This window comes from Tyto alba, unplaced genomic scaffold, assembly GCF_018691265.1.
Source record: "Tyto alba isolate M040663 unplaced genomic scaffold, T.alba_DEE_v4.0 Super-Scaffold_21, whole genome shotgun sequence".
Lineage (NCBI taxonomy): Eukaryota > Metazoa > Chordata > Aves > Strigiformes > Tytonidae > Tyto > Tyto alba.
Genome location: NW_024881295.1, coordinates 12,078,853 through 12,095,071, shown reverse-complemented (window position 1 = coordinate 12,095,071; position 16,219 = coordinate 12,078,853). Strand labels below are relative to the sequence as shown.

At 35.8% G+C, this 16,219-nt stretch overlaps 2 protein-coding genes across 2 annotated transcripts in view; one reads left to right on the top strand and one right to left on the bottom strand.

Annotated features, from left to right (window-relative positions):
* The window catches only part of SLCO1A2 (solute carrier organic anion transporter family member 1A2), a 49,675-nt gene that overhangs the window by 23,032 nt on the left and 10,424 nt on the right, over positions 1 to 16,219 (bottom strand). Inside the window, exon 2 of the mRNA XM_009963881.3 lies at positions 13,102 to 13,150. The gene's annotated coding sequence lies outside the window, so the exon portion shown is untranslated. The remainder of the gene's footprint in view (positions 1 to 13,101; positions 13,151 to 16,219) is intronic.
* Positions 11,931 to 15,528, top strand: LOC104358303 (islet amyloid polypeptide). The gene is made up of 4 exons (XM_009963880.2): positions 11,931 to 12,043; positions 12,451 to 12,547; positions 12,694 to 12,828; positions 15,057 to 15,528. The coding sequence occupies exons 2-4, from the start codon at positions 12,468 to 12,470 to the stop codon at positions 15,247 to 15,249; spliced, it is 408 nt and encodes a 135-aa protein (XP_009962182.1). The 5' UTR covers positions 11,931 to 12,043; positions 12,451 to 12,467; the 3' UTR covers positions 15,250 to 15,528.

Below are 16,219 nucleotides of genomic sequence, written 5' to 3'. Positions count from 1 at the left end.
TTTTGTGTTAAAAATTTCCCAACTTCAGTATTCTAATTACAGTAGATATGGAAATCTGACTGCAAGCACCTAATCAAGAGATATGGCTAGGAGAATGCACAGGGAATTTGATACATGGTATTTATATTAATTTATTAGAAACTAGAGTTGTGGATCTCAGTTTAGCAATTTTTTTTTACCCTGTGTTTAGCTATTACAAGGATTTACCAGTCCTTTCTTCTTTCTCTCTCACCCCATCAATTTTTTTAATATTTCATCTCATAACTATTTGTAGAATATATTTTATATTTTAATCCATACCTATTTGGGAGGAAGAAACACCATGATTTTGTCTACAGAGATCCCTATTTTCAAATCTCCTTATCCATCATAATTATTTAGAAGTGAGCTTCTGAGATGCATGCAAGTATTTTCAGTATCTACAGGAAATAAGCAAACCAGTAAAATAAAAGCCATTTTATGGGGTTTTAATTAATTATTAAATGAATAACCATTAAATAAATTTTTATGAGATACAAAGTCACAGTAACATCACATACAGAACTGTGTAATTCTACAGTCTCAGTAGGATTATTTTGACAATAATTTCTGCTCAGGATGGGTAAGGTTGAAGATTCAGATCCAGCAAAGGAATTACAGAAAATGGAAAGCAAACATTCCAGTCAAATATACACCTCCTTATAGCAGGCACATAACAATTTGTTTCAAATACTTATCTCCATATCAGAAAAAAATAACCCAGATGGCAGCTTAAGTGATTTATAGTTTGTGCCTACTATCATATGATTTTCTAGCTCCAATTTAGAGAACTTTGCTTTTAAAATTTCCCCTAGACTCATCATCAATAATGTACATTTTATAAACTGAAGACAACTAAGTGCCCTCTTTCCTCTTGAAATAAAAGGAAAAGAAAGTGGGGGGTCAAGAAGAAGAAATAAAAAATTATTTTTTAAAAGCTAAAGTACCTCTTCAAGGTGATGGCTTTAATTACTGCTTGCTTCAGTTTATCTCAACTGACTTTTCAGGTTTAAATGCCTTTGTCCAAAATTCACATTGCTCATTATAAAAGATTTACTGTTACACATGACAATTTTGGTCAATTCACATTAGCATATTTGCAAAGTGCCTTGAAGTAGGAACCTTTGTGCTGAACATTCACAGAAATTAAAAAAAATTCACTTACTGATGTGCTTAAGTATGAACTGATTTTCTCTTTAAAAGCAAAATGAAGAAATAGATGTTTCAAGGGCATGTTCCTTCGGACACACAGATGTACACAGAGACAAAGATAAACACACACACACTAACAAGAATTTTTCCCACGGACTGCCTAATTCAAACCTTCTCCTTGGTGTTCTACTTTTCGGCAGGACTATGAGAAAGGAATTACTATCGGAATTATTAAGTATGTGTGTTCTCTTTCTTAACGTAGATAACTGTAGCCTACCTGCATGGCCTGTGTACATAAAGAAGTGCCTGAAGAAACATACCCATAAGGCCCATGCCTGGGCACTTCAGTGACCTCTGTGAATTTTCAGTGTTTGGATATGCTTAGGTGACACTGGGAAACACCTGCTGTGCAGACCTTGACCTTTATAACCTGCTTTTGTTGCAGCACACAGCCTTCAGCTGTAGCACTGGGGTACTGAATGAAGATAAGGAGCCACTCCAAGACAATTGCTGGTGATCAGCAAAATGTACAAATTAAATACCTCTCCAAAAACAAAGGAGTAGAGATATGAAACTATCAGTTTAATATTCATTGCATATGGAATTTGGTATTTTTCTTTATTGTGATTAATTCACGGACAATACAGGTTTATCAAGAGTCTATGATGTCTTAGCATATTGACTTCCCATCTTCTTCATGGGATTTCTCCTAAAGGCCATATTTGCACCAAGTTCACTGCTTCCTGCATTATCAGACTACCCCTTCAGAAACTGACACTACAAGTATTTTTTTATTTCTGGACAGATTTTGTTTGAGGGGGCGCTCTAATCATTCTAATGCTTCAATATAAGGAAAATTCCTTGAGTCAAGTATTTGTATAAAATCAGGTATACCCTATTCTTAGCAAACAGTTTTGTTGAAGATCCTCATCTAGAGTTTCGCAATAGGCATCAGATATTTCCAGAGAGTAATTTATCCCATCTTAAGACAACTGTCTAAAATAAGTGGGAAGAAATGGTCTCTGGAGGTTCTTCTTTCTTCCCTTTGATTTGAAAGTCTAGAGAGCTAGCTTAGTCTAGATAATTAACTTTTAGACAGACAAAAATCAGGTCAGATGACACCTGCCCCGGTTATCTCTCCCTATGTCATTATAGATCTACTCATCTTGGCCAAGGAACAAAAAAGCGGGTCAGCCAGCAGCTCCCAGCCTAAGGTCAGGACCCACTTACACTTGCTTATGCAAGGTCACAGGAAATTCAAATGGGTAAATGGTTTTCCTATGGAAATCAGTAGAAGTTCTCAATTAAAAATGCAGAGTTGATGTACAATTACTTGTCATAGTCTAAATGATGTATGCAATGATGAGTTACCTACCAAAAATATAGAAGTCACTTCTGGCTTCACTCTAAATAAAATACGTGATTTTGAAACACTGAGGACTAGGTAGCTCTTTACCAGCACTGCAGTTGTAAACAATCACGAGTGTAACTAATTCAGGAGAAACTAGCAATATGGAGACATGTTATGTCTCCACAGAACTGAGCACTACAGCAATCATGGGTTGCACATCCTGTAGAACATAAGCATGGCAACCCAGGTAAGGATGTCATGACACAGATTAGGTTCAGTGTCATTTCCCCCATCAGTTTGGAGCTGGACCACAATACAAGCAATGTTTAAAACCATTTTTTTCCTCAGTTGTATCTCCTGAGATTTGCTTCTCTACTACAGGTTTATCAGGAGACACAAGGGAGATTAACTTTTCACCCCTCACTAGTACTGATCAGGACAGTGGCAGTGCAGAGCTGATAGTTGAATAGCCATGCAGCTCCCAGTCAAATGGAAGCTAACAGAGAATTTCTAACAAGGACAACACAGAATTTTCTTCTCAGGGTTGTGCCCTGGTCTGGGTACACGCTCCAAAAGCTTCTCTGCAAAGTTAAACCTCTGAACAGACCAGCAAAACTGAGTCTAGAAACCTCACAAGACTGGCTCTTTTACATTTTCTCTCCTTTCAGCTGCTCATAGAGGTCACAACATACGTACAAAGCAAAAAACCCATCTCAAGATATTTTGGGAACCTACTGTCTCAGAAGACAGAGAGGAAGGATGCAAAATGAAGAAAGATAGAATCCTCCTTTCATCAAAAATGTACTTCTTATGTAAGTGGTTATAATAGACTGAGATAAATTGTGCAGTCACAAGGTGTCAGTGTACTGGCCAGTGAAGAGACTAATAGGTAAGAGTTTTATCTGCTCAGACCAAGTAGGGAAGAACCCATCTGTATTTAACAAAGTGAGGTGGTGTTTATCCCTCTATATGCAGAAATACAGAGGCACAAGACCTTCTGCCCATTTTGAGCCCGAATTCAGATTTAGTTTGACTATCCAGTGAGACTTCCTTTACTCTCACCTCAATAGAGTGTATGTCTGCTACAGATTACATAAAGATTCAGATCTGTCCTCCATCCTCGACCCTGCCATCTACTCCGTGCATCCCCCTTAACTCATCATCATCTCAATTTTTTCCCCTGTAACAGAAGAATAATAGTCACTTATAGCAAGCATTCAGACCCATACACTGGAGATAATACTGTCTATGTGCAAAACATTAATTGTTGTCTATATTCATAACTATTTATTTATTTAAACTAGTGAGACTGTCATAACAGTTTCTCTCTTAAGAAAGCAGTTTAGCACATTGATTTCCACTTGGATTTGGGGAGTTTGCTTTTATTTCAGCAAACCGGGTTCATGCCTTCCAGCCTTGCGGCAAACTTTATGAAGACGTAAAATTCTTTGTTCTTCATAAATTTTGCCACAGGGCTGGAATACATTCCGTTACACAAACTTCTATTTTATAATGTTAGAAAACATAAGTGTTACAACTGTCAAAACAGCTTTTCAGAATAAATTACCTATGTAAAAAAGAAAAAAAAAAAAAAAAAAAAAAAAACAACCCAAAACATTGAAAATCTAATTATATAGTTTTGAGCAGTACCTCCTTTTTTAAGTACAAAGAGATTTGTTGTGTGCTCAGGTCATCAACTTTCCACTAGCAAGGCATATTGTCTCATGAACATACTTTAAAAAAAGTTAAAGGAACAAATGTACTGTAGGTTGAGTGGCAGTTCAAAGGCTTCAAAGTCTCTCTGGAGTCTTTTCCTCTAAAAAAATTACATTAACTGTGATTCATCAATCAGTGGTTTATGTAACCTGATAGCATTTCACTTTCACTATCCATCAAGTCCCCAGCTTTTTTGGTGTATGATAATATGCTTTGTGTGCAGAGATATCATCAGGCTAGATACCGGTTACTAGAAAATGTTTAAAGGTAATACTCCTGGCCTTTCTAGGTACAGTTTACGTAGGGACCTCTTCTAAGACAGGTCAATCCTAAAGGGTGTGAAGCTCCAGGAACATGGGTGAACTTTCGGGAATCAGGCATGTAGCTATGCACTTACTTGTGAGCATGGCTTGCTAGCTACAAACATCTCATTTTTAAAACATGGGAAATTTTCATAGGATCCCTGAAACAGGTATTCTTGCTCATAAAGGTTTAAGTTGCATAAAATATACTTCTTCTTCTGACAATGGAAATTAAAAACTGACTTCAAATAACAGTGTATATTTAAGACTTTCTAATAAAAAATACTTACCTCTATGGTGACAATTTTTATGGCTCTTTTATCAGTTAATTATTCAACTGCTACAGACTATTTTGAGTATTATAAAAGGCAGCAGGGTGATATATGACCAAGATCAGTGGGCTGTAATGATCCATAACAGCATGGAGAAGATTATGACTGTTTATACTTGCTTATAAAATAATTTAAGAATGTGTTAACCCTTCATTAACATTAAATTATATGAAATGTTATGTCGATGTGAAATTATATATGACATTGCCAACATTCTTCATTTTTTAACACAGTACAAATAAGTATGAAGAGTGTGATAATGTGATAGTTCTCTAAAGTGCAACTATCCATTTACAGCCTATGAGAATGCATCAGAAAGGGGTACAGGGCCTCTGTGAAGAGTAACAAAATCAAGCTTAGAGTCACTGGAATCATAGTCACTAGCCAGAGGTCTACCTCAACCTAAACAATAGTCTATGCAATAGAAAGAAAAGACTCTGAACCCCAAAACAGAGCTTAAGATATCCACTCTAAATAAACAGTACATACTCAACACCCATGGCTTTAAAAGACACTTGTCCTGAAGTATGTGCTTCTTTGCTGCTCTGCACAAGGTTCTTTTCTTAATCAGACATTATTATAAGATGACTTTTCAGATTTGTCCCACTGAAACTGTAGCAATCATTGGCACAATATGTGTTAATATGAAATTATTTCAATATGTTAATGATTGAAAGTTTCTAGACCCTCAGGTTTTTTTGCCTTGCAATAATACAGTGCCTTCAATTTTCCACTGGGTATTTGGTTCAACAACAGTTTATTGCAAAAAACACCACCTTTTGAATCAGTCAAGTCACTTGTAACTCCTAAAGTATTTGTGAGAGCTCACATTTAAATACTGATGTTTCCATACTGTTCACGTTTTCTGTTATCAAGGACAATCTCAGCCAAAAGCGGAGTGGTTGCTAAATGGATAGAAACAGCAATATTCAGCGTAAAAGACACTACCATAACAGAGCAAAAATCCACTAAATTTTTCCAGATACATATGCTGAAGCCCTAATGAATTTTTAATGACTTCTTACAGTAGAGAGACAATTTCATGTACTGATTCACATTCCCTGTGCTTATCAAAACCTTTTTTCATCTCCAAGTAGAATGAAAAGGTCAGGTCTTACACTCACAATAATCCAAGCATACAGTAAATGCAGCCCTACTGCACTTCTTTTTGAAGAAGGGCTATCTTATTTTGCAGCCATGTGTGCCGATATACCATAAATAAGTTAATTTATGTTTCATGGTATTGTCAACATAAATACTCCTACGTAAACTAGTACCCTGCATTTGCCCTTAGTGAAAAATTGTTACTAACATGACTGACTCTCAGCTCAGCATAACTCTCCTTTTTAAACAGCAGAGAAAATGTCACTATTAATAGCAGAGCTGTCAAGACAGCATCATCTAAAAGACTCAGAGTGCTTCAAGACAAAGCCAGATTGTCATTCTCTTGCTGCAGTTTGCAGAGGGGAAAAAAAAGTCTGATTATTGAAAGTGAGATAGTTCAAAAGAAAACTTAGTTAAAACTTATGCACTGGATCAGGTAGGAAGGGCTGACATGATTTATTTTGAAAACCAGCAGTTTTTCTTACTGGTGAATGGTTCCATTTGCTCTGTACTTACTAGCGATTCACCACAACTGAAATAAATCTGGGAAGCATGGAGGGTGGTTCCTGGTCTCACTGTGTCTTCTACAGATGTCTGTGCTCTTTATAAGATACTGGGGTGGAGAAGAGGGGGTGGAGAGTTCTCACAGTTACACTTAGTAAATCAAAATCAGCGCTTCTACACATACATAGTTCCTTAATCTCTTAATTTCCCTTACAGGAGCATTCAGGGAGACCTCGTTCTGCACACTGAATAGCAATATAGTCACTCTGGACTCTTCTGCAGGGAGAGACCTATGCAGTGAGCCAGGATGCAAATTTACAATGCACTGACTCTGTAAGGAGATACTCCCGTAAGCGCCATAGCCTTCTTTTTAGCAAAAATATTTGTTCCACTCTGAAGTATACATATGAATCCACATGTTATAGTACTCCATGTACTATTGTAGCAGTGGTATGTATATATCATAGCAGTATATTTGAAAGCTGAATATCTTTTCACAGATTAATTATTATAGACAGTGACTTCAGAGAATTATCATAGCAGGAAGCAATGGATGGCTTAGGTTACCAGAAAGGAAGAATAGTAGTACTATTTCCTGTTTACTATTAGCACTGTCTAGAGCCCTTGTAAGTGACATTGATAACCAAAGGAGAGTTCTGCTTTTGCTTGTACTTCCAGAAGCAGGTTGCAGAAGAGACAGGGCAAAAGAAAATCAAGAATTTAAACCCTCTGTTGTATTTGAAGGTAAATTGTTGGATGAAAGCCAGTAGAAGCCATGCAATTAACACTCTGTAAGGAATGGCATTAGGAACTATAACTCATCAATCACTGTGCTGTCACTTCCAACTTTTCTGATATAAACATGGGGTTTATTCCTCTTGCCTTGGAGATGTCCATCTATAGAAACTAATTTCGCATAAACTCTGCTCATTCTCAGAGCTGCCATTAGCAATAGCCCTTTGAGGCTACATCATTGTTCTGTCAGTGTTGTGAGCTGAGTAGCATAATACATCATAAAAGTCAGATTTAAGATATTGTTAACTATCCAAATGACTTCTTTCCATTTGCTAGTCAATTCTATGGACAACCACCCTTCATTTCTGAATCGCCTGTTTTTTCCAATGAGGGAGAAACTAACTTTGCTCCTATTACCTCTTCTGCTGCTTCTTCCACATTTCTTTCACAAGTTTAACATCAGTTTGGGGATCAACAAGAAGAGCTCTTTGAGTTTTTATCAGTGCTGATATGGCCCACACCAAATAGGAGTAACAAAGAAATTTGTGCTAGCAAAGGCATATTTGATAAAACAATATTGGAACAAAGCGTACACATAGCTTAAGTACTAACAGTAGCAAATTATTACGCAACACACCAGAAAATACAAATGCTGTAGTATTCCTCAACGTAGTACCAAGCAAGAAATACTGGGAAGATAATATTATAGCCAAAATTTTCAAATTTTGGTTTCTAAATGCAAAAATTTAGAGAACAATCCAGGTTCATAATCACAGGTGTCTAGTGTAATTTTAGATTCCCTCTGATGTTCCACCTAGACTGCAGTTACTACAACAGTGTCTTGCTAGCCAGCGTGATGCATGTCAGTCCTGGATATCCTAGGATATTTAAAATGTTAGCAGAAAACTATGTTTAGACACTTGATTTACTCCTCTAATTTTGGATTTGGCCATTTGAACAGAAGGTACTTTGACTTTTTCAGAGGTACTGACACTACGAATGAAACCTTTTTTTATACCTCACTTTTGTTTCAAAGCTTGATTCAGACTTATTTAACAGGAATCAAAGACTAATAAAATTGTTGTGAAAATGAAACAATTTTGTCAGCTCACATGAAACATTCTGCCTAACTCATATAACATCTACAAGCAGTGACACATGCACCATTCTGTTTCATTACTGGTAATATTTACACTGATGCATATTAATGCTGCTGTTGTTATGATTTCTGGTTTATTCAAAAAAAATGAAATATGCTCATTTCAGGTTAATGCCTAAAGATTTTCCTTTTCTGTTTGGATAAAACAGGAAAACTAAACCATGAGTTATTCACACACTGATAGTTCCTGGTAACTGGGCAACAATGTAATTTACTGGAGACATTTACCTTACACAGCAGAACAGCATCTGGTAAAGAGCATGCAACAGGTAATACAGCTTTTTGTCACTCTCACAAATGGGAAAGAGACATCCATTACCAAGGTCTTAATGTGTGTTATTAATGTTATTAAGCAAATGTGGAACTCAGAATTTGAAAAGCAGCCATTAAAAGCGGGAAACAGCTGTCCAGCAGGTGTCAAGAATAGCCTAAGAAAAAAGTAAATATGAGAGAGGAAGACAACCTTAAATATTAGGAATGGAGCACATAAGAGAATTAAAGCACCCCTGATGGAATTCATTTCACATGCATTCAAACACTTGCAGTGTAAACATTTATATCTGAGCAAGTCACTCAAGTCTGTTTCCATAGTCAAAAGGGAGAAACAAGCACAAATCATCTAAGCTATTTTAAGACTTCTGCATTAGAAACAGGCACTAGAATTATCTCTCTATTTATTTCACATTTAGTCAGATAAATCCCACTCTCCAGTATATAAAAGCAGCAGACACTTGAGATGAGGCTGGTTCCCTGTTCCTCTGCCAGTACATTACAGTGCAGAACATGTTCAGCATCTTGCAACTCAAGATGTTTATGTAGGTAGTTTCCAGAAGGAACTAGGGCATTGGCACACCATATCTTCTGGATTATGTGTAAACCTCAGCTCTGTTGTCCCCTAACCCTCATATAGACACACTAGACAAATCTTTTCATACATACTTAAACATCAGCATAAATGTGTAAAATTACCATGTAACTACTCAGGATAGAATTGATCATAGGTTTCTTTACTGAGAATACTTGATTTTTTCCTTAGGCTGATAACAAGTACTATGCAGAGTAATTTTCTTTTTTTTTTCTTTTTTTTTCCTAAGATGAAGGTTAAGGAACTTTTGTCAGTGATAAAAATAGTTTTCTAACCACTTCATTGAACGGTACTAACTGCACAGTACTTAATGCCAGGTTCTTGAAATTTGAGTTATGAATAGTTCTACTGTCAAAGAGATTCCACAATTTCATATTCCACTCCTGTTTATGCGGGAAAACACTACTCCTGCTTAAGAGCACTTGTAACAGAAGCTGTAATATCTTAATTTTGTTAACATTATAACTGACTGATAGCTGGATAGACTTCTTGCCGACTCTGCCAAAATGCTACGTGTCCCAGGAGGCAGGTAATTATGCTGGGACATCATGAGATCAGTTTCATTTCTACAATGCACTCAAGAATCAGCCTTTCTCTTCTTCCCCCAAAGCACAAGAAGCTCCTCAAGGCCACTTGCAGGGCAGCTGGCATTAGGATTTGGGACCAGTATTCCATTTAGACCAGTATAGACTTTGAAAATGCTGTTTCACTTTTCTTCAAGCTTAACACAACAACCATTCACTTAAGTGCCTTAAAACATAACAGATTCTGAATAGTCAGTCCAATCTTTTAAGATCTTAGATGCAAATTGCATCTGATCTATCCATTGCTTTTCAGGAGTTGAAACAACATTAGCTTGACTTTTCACAAGACCTGAGCACACTCACCACTAATGAGTGTCAGTGGGACCCAGATCTCTTCTCACCCCAGAAAAAGTGCACCAAGGCATTTTCAAGTTCAATATTCAATCAGTGAATATTGGCTAGTGTCAATTACCAGCCAGATTATTTGCATAACTGCTTTTTTAGCACAATTCTGTCTCTGTAGAATGCATCTAGTATTGCCTTCATTTCAGAGGAGTGAAACTGCTACAGTGAAAATAACACCAGAATGTTATTTCATTGTAGTCAAATGCTACAGTGAAAATAACAACAGAAAACTCTGTGAAGAGATAAACTTGTTTCAGATGTTGCACAGAACATATTGTGATGGTTAAGATAAAATAACACTACACTTACTTCTCTTACACTGGGACTGTCCATCCAGCGGAGGATGACAGGAACGTTAAAAACAGAGCAAAATATCCAGAAGCAGCATCCTTTTTCAAAAAAAAAATCAATCAAACAAACAAACAAAAAACAACAAACAAACAAAAAACCCTAAACCAACAACAACAACAAAAATATTTTGTCACTTGCTAGAATCTTATTTGCAGACTAGCTGTTGTACCAGGTTAAGAGGCTACCATCCCAGATAAATATTCCTTCTGTATTCAACTCAAGTAGCACAGATGTCTGAAGAAAGTCAACACCAGAACTTTAGCCATTTCAGTGAAAATCTGGTGTTACAAACTAAACCAACAAAGAAGGGGACTTCCAGTTAAGGCAACGTACTTGGCATTGAAGCAGTTATTAATTAATTCATGTTCACCTGGGATATGGAAGAAGATGCGTATGATAACTTTTTATTACAGAAAACTTTGCTTCAGTTTCTGTGCCAGCATCTTGACCTCTGTAAATAATTGAAAGACTTGCTTTCCAAATGCATTTGGACACCTAAAGGCAACTAATGAGATGGGGGCGGGGGCATAAATTAAAAAGTAATTTGCCTAATTCCCACTGAAATCAGGAAAAAATTATTCTAATCTGTATCCTTGGAAATCTGCAATCAGGTAATTCATTAACACTGGATTTATTCTATTAAAAGCTGTATATTTTTCCCTGAACCATAATCTGTGCACACCAGAGAAATAAATTTGGCTGCCTTTATTCTGGCATTTCCTAGATTTTTAATCTTAGGTCTTTGCCTTCTTGAAAATGTTAATTGACAGAATTTTTGTGCATGACATAAAGAATCTACTAGTTTTACTAAAAGATAAGATTTTACATTAATAATGACAGAATTTTAATTCATATTTATACTTTACTGAAAAATGTACATAATTTCTGTCTTGTTACCTGATCTGAATGATCACCCTATCTGTCAATTTAAATAATTTTCACTCTTCTTATTCCTCATACAGCTTTTATCCCTTCAAACATTTTTTCTGTTTTGATCACTATATAATTCTACAACAAACCTCCACAATTTTAACTATCCTATCTTTTCTAAGATATCTGTTTTCTTGTATTTCAATTACAGGTGATCTGGTGTTTCATTTACTTTGGCTTTCTTTATAACTTTTGTTACCTTATTTAGCCCTTGCAAACACCCACAGGGAATATTACCTCAGCATCTTATCAGAACTGTAAAATTGAGGCTACAGTTCTGATGTGCAATATGCTATTACAGTATCTTCACGAGAGTTAATATTTACTGATGTGCTAATGTAATAATGACCTATCTGCTTCTGCTCCTCTCTGGGGTACTTTCCTTCTATAGGGATGGGAATTAATGACAGTCTCTCTGTGCTGCCTGATGTCAGAGCTGAGAAAGGTGTGAAGGGTATATAAGAGCCGTATTACTTGTCAGCAAGGAACAGGGAAAAGGGATACTCCAGAGCCAGATGCAAGCGTGGAATTGTTGCATGCACCCTTCTTGCTAACACAGGCGTGCTTCTTCAGTTAGCTCCCTGACCACTAAAAGGTAAACAATTTCCCTTATTTTCTTACTTAAGATGCAGAGCAACAGATGTGCTTTCAGAAAAGCACAATGTTTCTCATTATTCATCAATAGCATGTCTCAGGAAAAGGCTAAGATAACTTCAAGGTAAATTGCAGCTGGAACCGGGATTTGAGACTGGGACTTGTTGGGAAATACAAACCAGAGATAAGGGAAAGGATTGAAGATACTAGATGGAAAATGAACATTTACTGTTGAGAGCTATATGTCTGAAACTGCATTGTGTCACTAAACTTAGGAGGATCATTTTTTCATTCTAGCCTGTAAAAAAGACTAGCTGCTGTTGATTTAGGACAGAATGGGCATCAGTAATAGGATATGCTGAAGGGTATCTGGGTTTGCTTTCAGTGTTGAATCATTATTCTTTTCAGAAAGTTTGGAAGCAAAGATGTGCAACCTAAAGCTGTCAGTTTTCTTCATTGCACTTTCTGTCACTCTGAGCTGTTTGGAAGCTACACCTATTGAGAAGTGAGTAATAAATAATCGTATTTATCTCTTTTTAGGGGAAAATGTGTTCAGATTATTGCATTAATTTCTTTTGCTTTCATGTCTCAAATAACATGAGTGAAAACAGAGCTATTCAATGTCACAGGGTATTTTATTGTTGTTTAAAGATTACTATCTGTGGCTGATGATCTATCTGATGGTACTTCCAAGAGACAAGGATGGATATTGCCAGAAATGTCACGGAATACACTCTCAGGACTTAGTGAGGAAATGCCAAAACAAACAGCAGCAAAGACAAAAAGGTATTGATTTTCCGTGTTTATTCTAGCCATCTCAGCTAGGTTTAAATTATGAAGTAAACTTTGTGCCAGTGGTATCTGTTACTTGAGACTCTGTGTCTGTTGATTATTCTCAAAAAGAGCTTAAAATATCCTTCTTATTGTAAATAGAACCATTCTGTAAGTATAAAGATCAAAACATTCAGGGCAGAAAGTGAAATCCAGAGACAAAAGTTTCTGATCACTTTACAATTATAACACTTTCACAAATTAAAAAAGCTACAAATACTACGTTACCTTGAGAAGGTGTATTTTGAGAGGGCCTTCTTTTTTAAATCTGTCAAGCCTGAAGGGGAAAAAAAGAAAATATACCCTTCTTAATAACACTAATGCTCTGCTAGAATGGAATTATTTTATAATATGACTGTTTCCTGTCAGTAATATTTCATTACAGAGTTAAATATCAATTTAATTATGGGAAGAAGGAAAAGAAGCAATTGGCTCTGATATAATTTAACTTGTCTGAAATGCATTCATGTTTAGAGATCCATAAATCCATTTTCAATTATTATTTTTATTAATACAAAAGCATTTCAAAAAATATTTTGAATTTGTACTGAAGGTAAACAGCACCAAACTATTCTATGCTCATCAGGTTTTTGAGTTAATTTATTTCACTGACAATTCTGCTATGAATAGATTCAGTAAATACATGTGTCTCTATAGTTGCCTGTTCCTTTATGTTAAAAAAAAAATCATTATTATATGACAATTTGGTTATATTTCAAAATATTTTGATAACAGAGACTAAGTTCCACATTTTTACAACTATTACTTAAAAAAAAAAGAAAAAATAATACTCAAACACAAGGCATCACCTTTATGTGTGTGGTATGCCTTACCTGCTTCTCTGGGGCCTTGGTGAACTAACTGAAGCACATATTCTTTTAAAGGAAAACTAAGAGACACTATATCAAGTTCTATACAACCATTTCCTTTAAATACAATTACATATTTAAAATAATAGTTGCTTTGAATTTGCTGCCTATTTGCCAATGAAGAACAAGTATAACACAGATATTTCTCTCACAACTGCTATTCCATTTGGATTCTTAGAGCAATATAAATAACTCTAAAGGAATAGATGACATTTTAGGTAACAGATTTAATGAGTCAATGGGAAAAGAAACCCACTGATAATTGCTTAGAGTTTGAAACTGGGAAATTGTCACTCTTCACAGCAAATTTTTGCTGCAAACTGTTGTCTATCTTATGCCACATCAGCATGAAGAAGCTCAAGAAAATTAACAATAACTCAATAAAAAAATCTCAGAAAACAAGTATTTCTGTCTGAAGGAACAACACAGTGGTCTAAGAAAGAAATTTGAAAACCCAAGGTCTCTCACACTAACAGTTTGTGATTAAAAATACATATATATCTCATGCTACAGAAGCTCTACATGGAGTTTTGTAAGTGGTCTGTTGGTTCAGACCATAAAATGTTATTTTTAGTTACAGATTCTTCCATGGACACTCTTTAAAGTCTCATTCAGCAAACTACTATCTCCTACCACAACAGCACTTTCAAGTTGCTGGTGTTTCAATAAAAATTTAGCAGCTTTTCAGTAGACAAGAAATCTCTGTTTAGACAGAGGTAAATCTTAAGTGGTACTGAAGTTGGCAGAAGTTGGCAATGCCTGCCACCTCTCATGATATGTGACGTAGTTGGGAGAAAGAGTCTTTGGGCTCAATCCACTTAATGTGGACTGGAAGATTACTGTTCACTTCAGTGAGAGTAGGATATAATTCCGTGGGAACAAGAGAACTAAATAAAAATGTTAGTGATTGTCATTATGTTAGTAATCCTCATGATATCAGCGAGAGCTCTAAATAGATTTAGAAGTTTAGCTTAAAGGTAAACATTTAGTCATTGTTTTCACTTACTGGCTTAACTATACTATCATTACAGGTTTTCTAGATGTCATATACTGCTATGCAGAATATCAATAAAAATGACATATGACTGTTAAGGTTCTCGCATTCAAATAACCCACATCATTAAAACTGATAATAGCATACACCACAAGACTTTTTTCCAGGCACAAAGTAGGTGGTAGGAAGATTGTAATGTTCTTCTATTGTGCACACATTAAAAGAACTCCCACATTAGCACAGCTCAAATGCCTTTTAGAAGTAGCACACTTGATTGCTCATCATTTGACTTAATCTTGGCTCTTTTTGTTTCACCTTAGTAGTCACCATCTGGAGAAACGGAAATGCAATACCGCTACATGTGTGACACAACGCTTGGCTGACTTTTTAGTTCGTTCCAGCAACAACATCGGAGCAATTTATTCACCGACAAATGTGGGGTCTAATACATATGGAAAAAGGGACACAGTTGGGCTTTTAAGCAGAGAACCCCAAAATAATGCACAGCTTTAGGGTGTTAAAATGACTACCAATACAGTTTTCATTAGGAGCTCAGTTTTTAATGTATCAATAACCTCTTGGTCATTTATTACTTGTACAGTCTTAACAGTGCCTTGTTTTCTGTGTGTGTGTGTGGGTACGCGATTTATGTTCATCATTTTGCTATGCATGTATAGTGACATGCATAGGCTATTGTTTCAACTCCATTACGAACTCCAGAAATCTGCTTGTCAAATTCCTTTGTAAAAAAATAAATATATATATATCACAGTAATAAATGGAAAATTAATTGCAATGGGTTTTATTATTATTATTATTATTAAAAGGATGAAAAAGATAATCATGATGTGTATGTCTTTATAGTCACAGTTTGGTAAGAGAAATAAATTATCTTAATTAACACAAAAATTAAGACAAAAATCAGAATGCTAACAGAAGTTATGTCCTAATGAAAGTAAAACAGAAGAATCTTCTGGGTTTGAAACATCTACAGCGTGATGTTTTGCATAACTGAAGGACCAACTAGATGAGACAAGATGGCTGCATTGTGTATATGATTATATCAGTTAACTGACTGGTCTCTTTACACCTTGATGTGTATTAAGCAAGTAGAACTGGTCTTGCAGCACAGATTTCTGTACGTACTGAGCATGGGATTTTAAAATTTACAGTTCTTACTTTAAGATGGTGTCAGTAAAATGTAAGCATAATGAGCATAAGTGCTTTTAAATATGAATAAAAGAAAATTCAGTTAACAAGCTAGCAGAAACACCTGTCCTTGGGTATTCCTTTCCTTGAACTAGAGTAATAAAGGGAAGAAGAAAAAAAAACAATGAGCAGTTCAGGCATCAAAATGTATGATAGAAACAGGGTAAATTTGCCTGCTGGCATATTTACATTGCTAGCAAAATCCGAGAAAACTATTTTAGAGATGGGTGGACACTAAAGGAAACTTGACAGTGTTATTTTCTCCTACCTCAGC

Coding starts and splice junctions, on each gene's coding strand:
- LOC104358303 (XM_009963880.2), top strand. CDS start 12,468: ATGTGCAACCTAAAGCTGTCAGTTTTCTTCATTGCACTTTCTGTCACT. Junction 12,548..12,693: donor GAAGCTACACCTATTGAGAA/GTGAGTAATAAA, acceptor TGTTGTTTAAAG/ATTACTATCTGTGGCTGATG. Junction 12,829..15,056: donor ACAGCAGCAAAGACAAAAAG/GTATTGATTTTC, acceptor GTTTCACCTTAG/TAGTCACCATCTGGAGAAAC.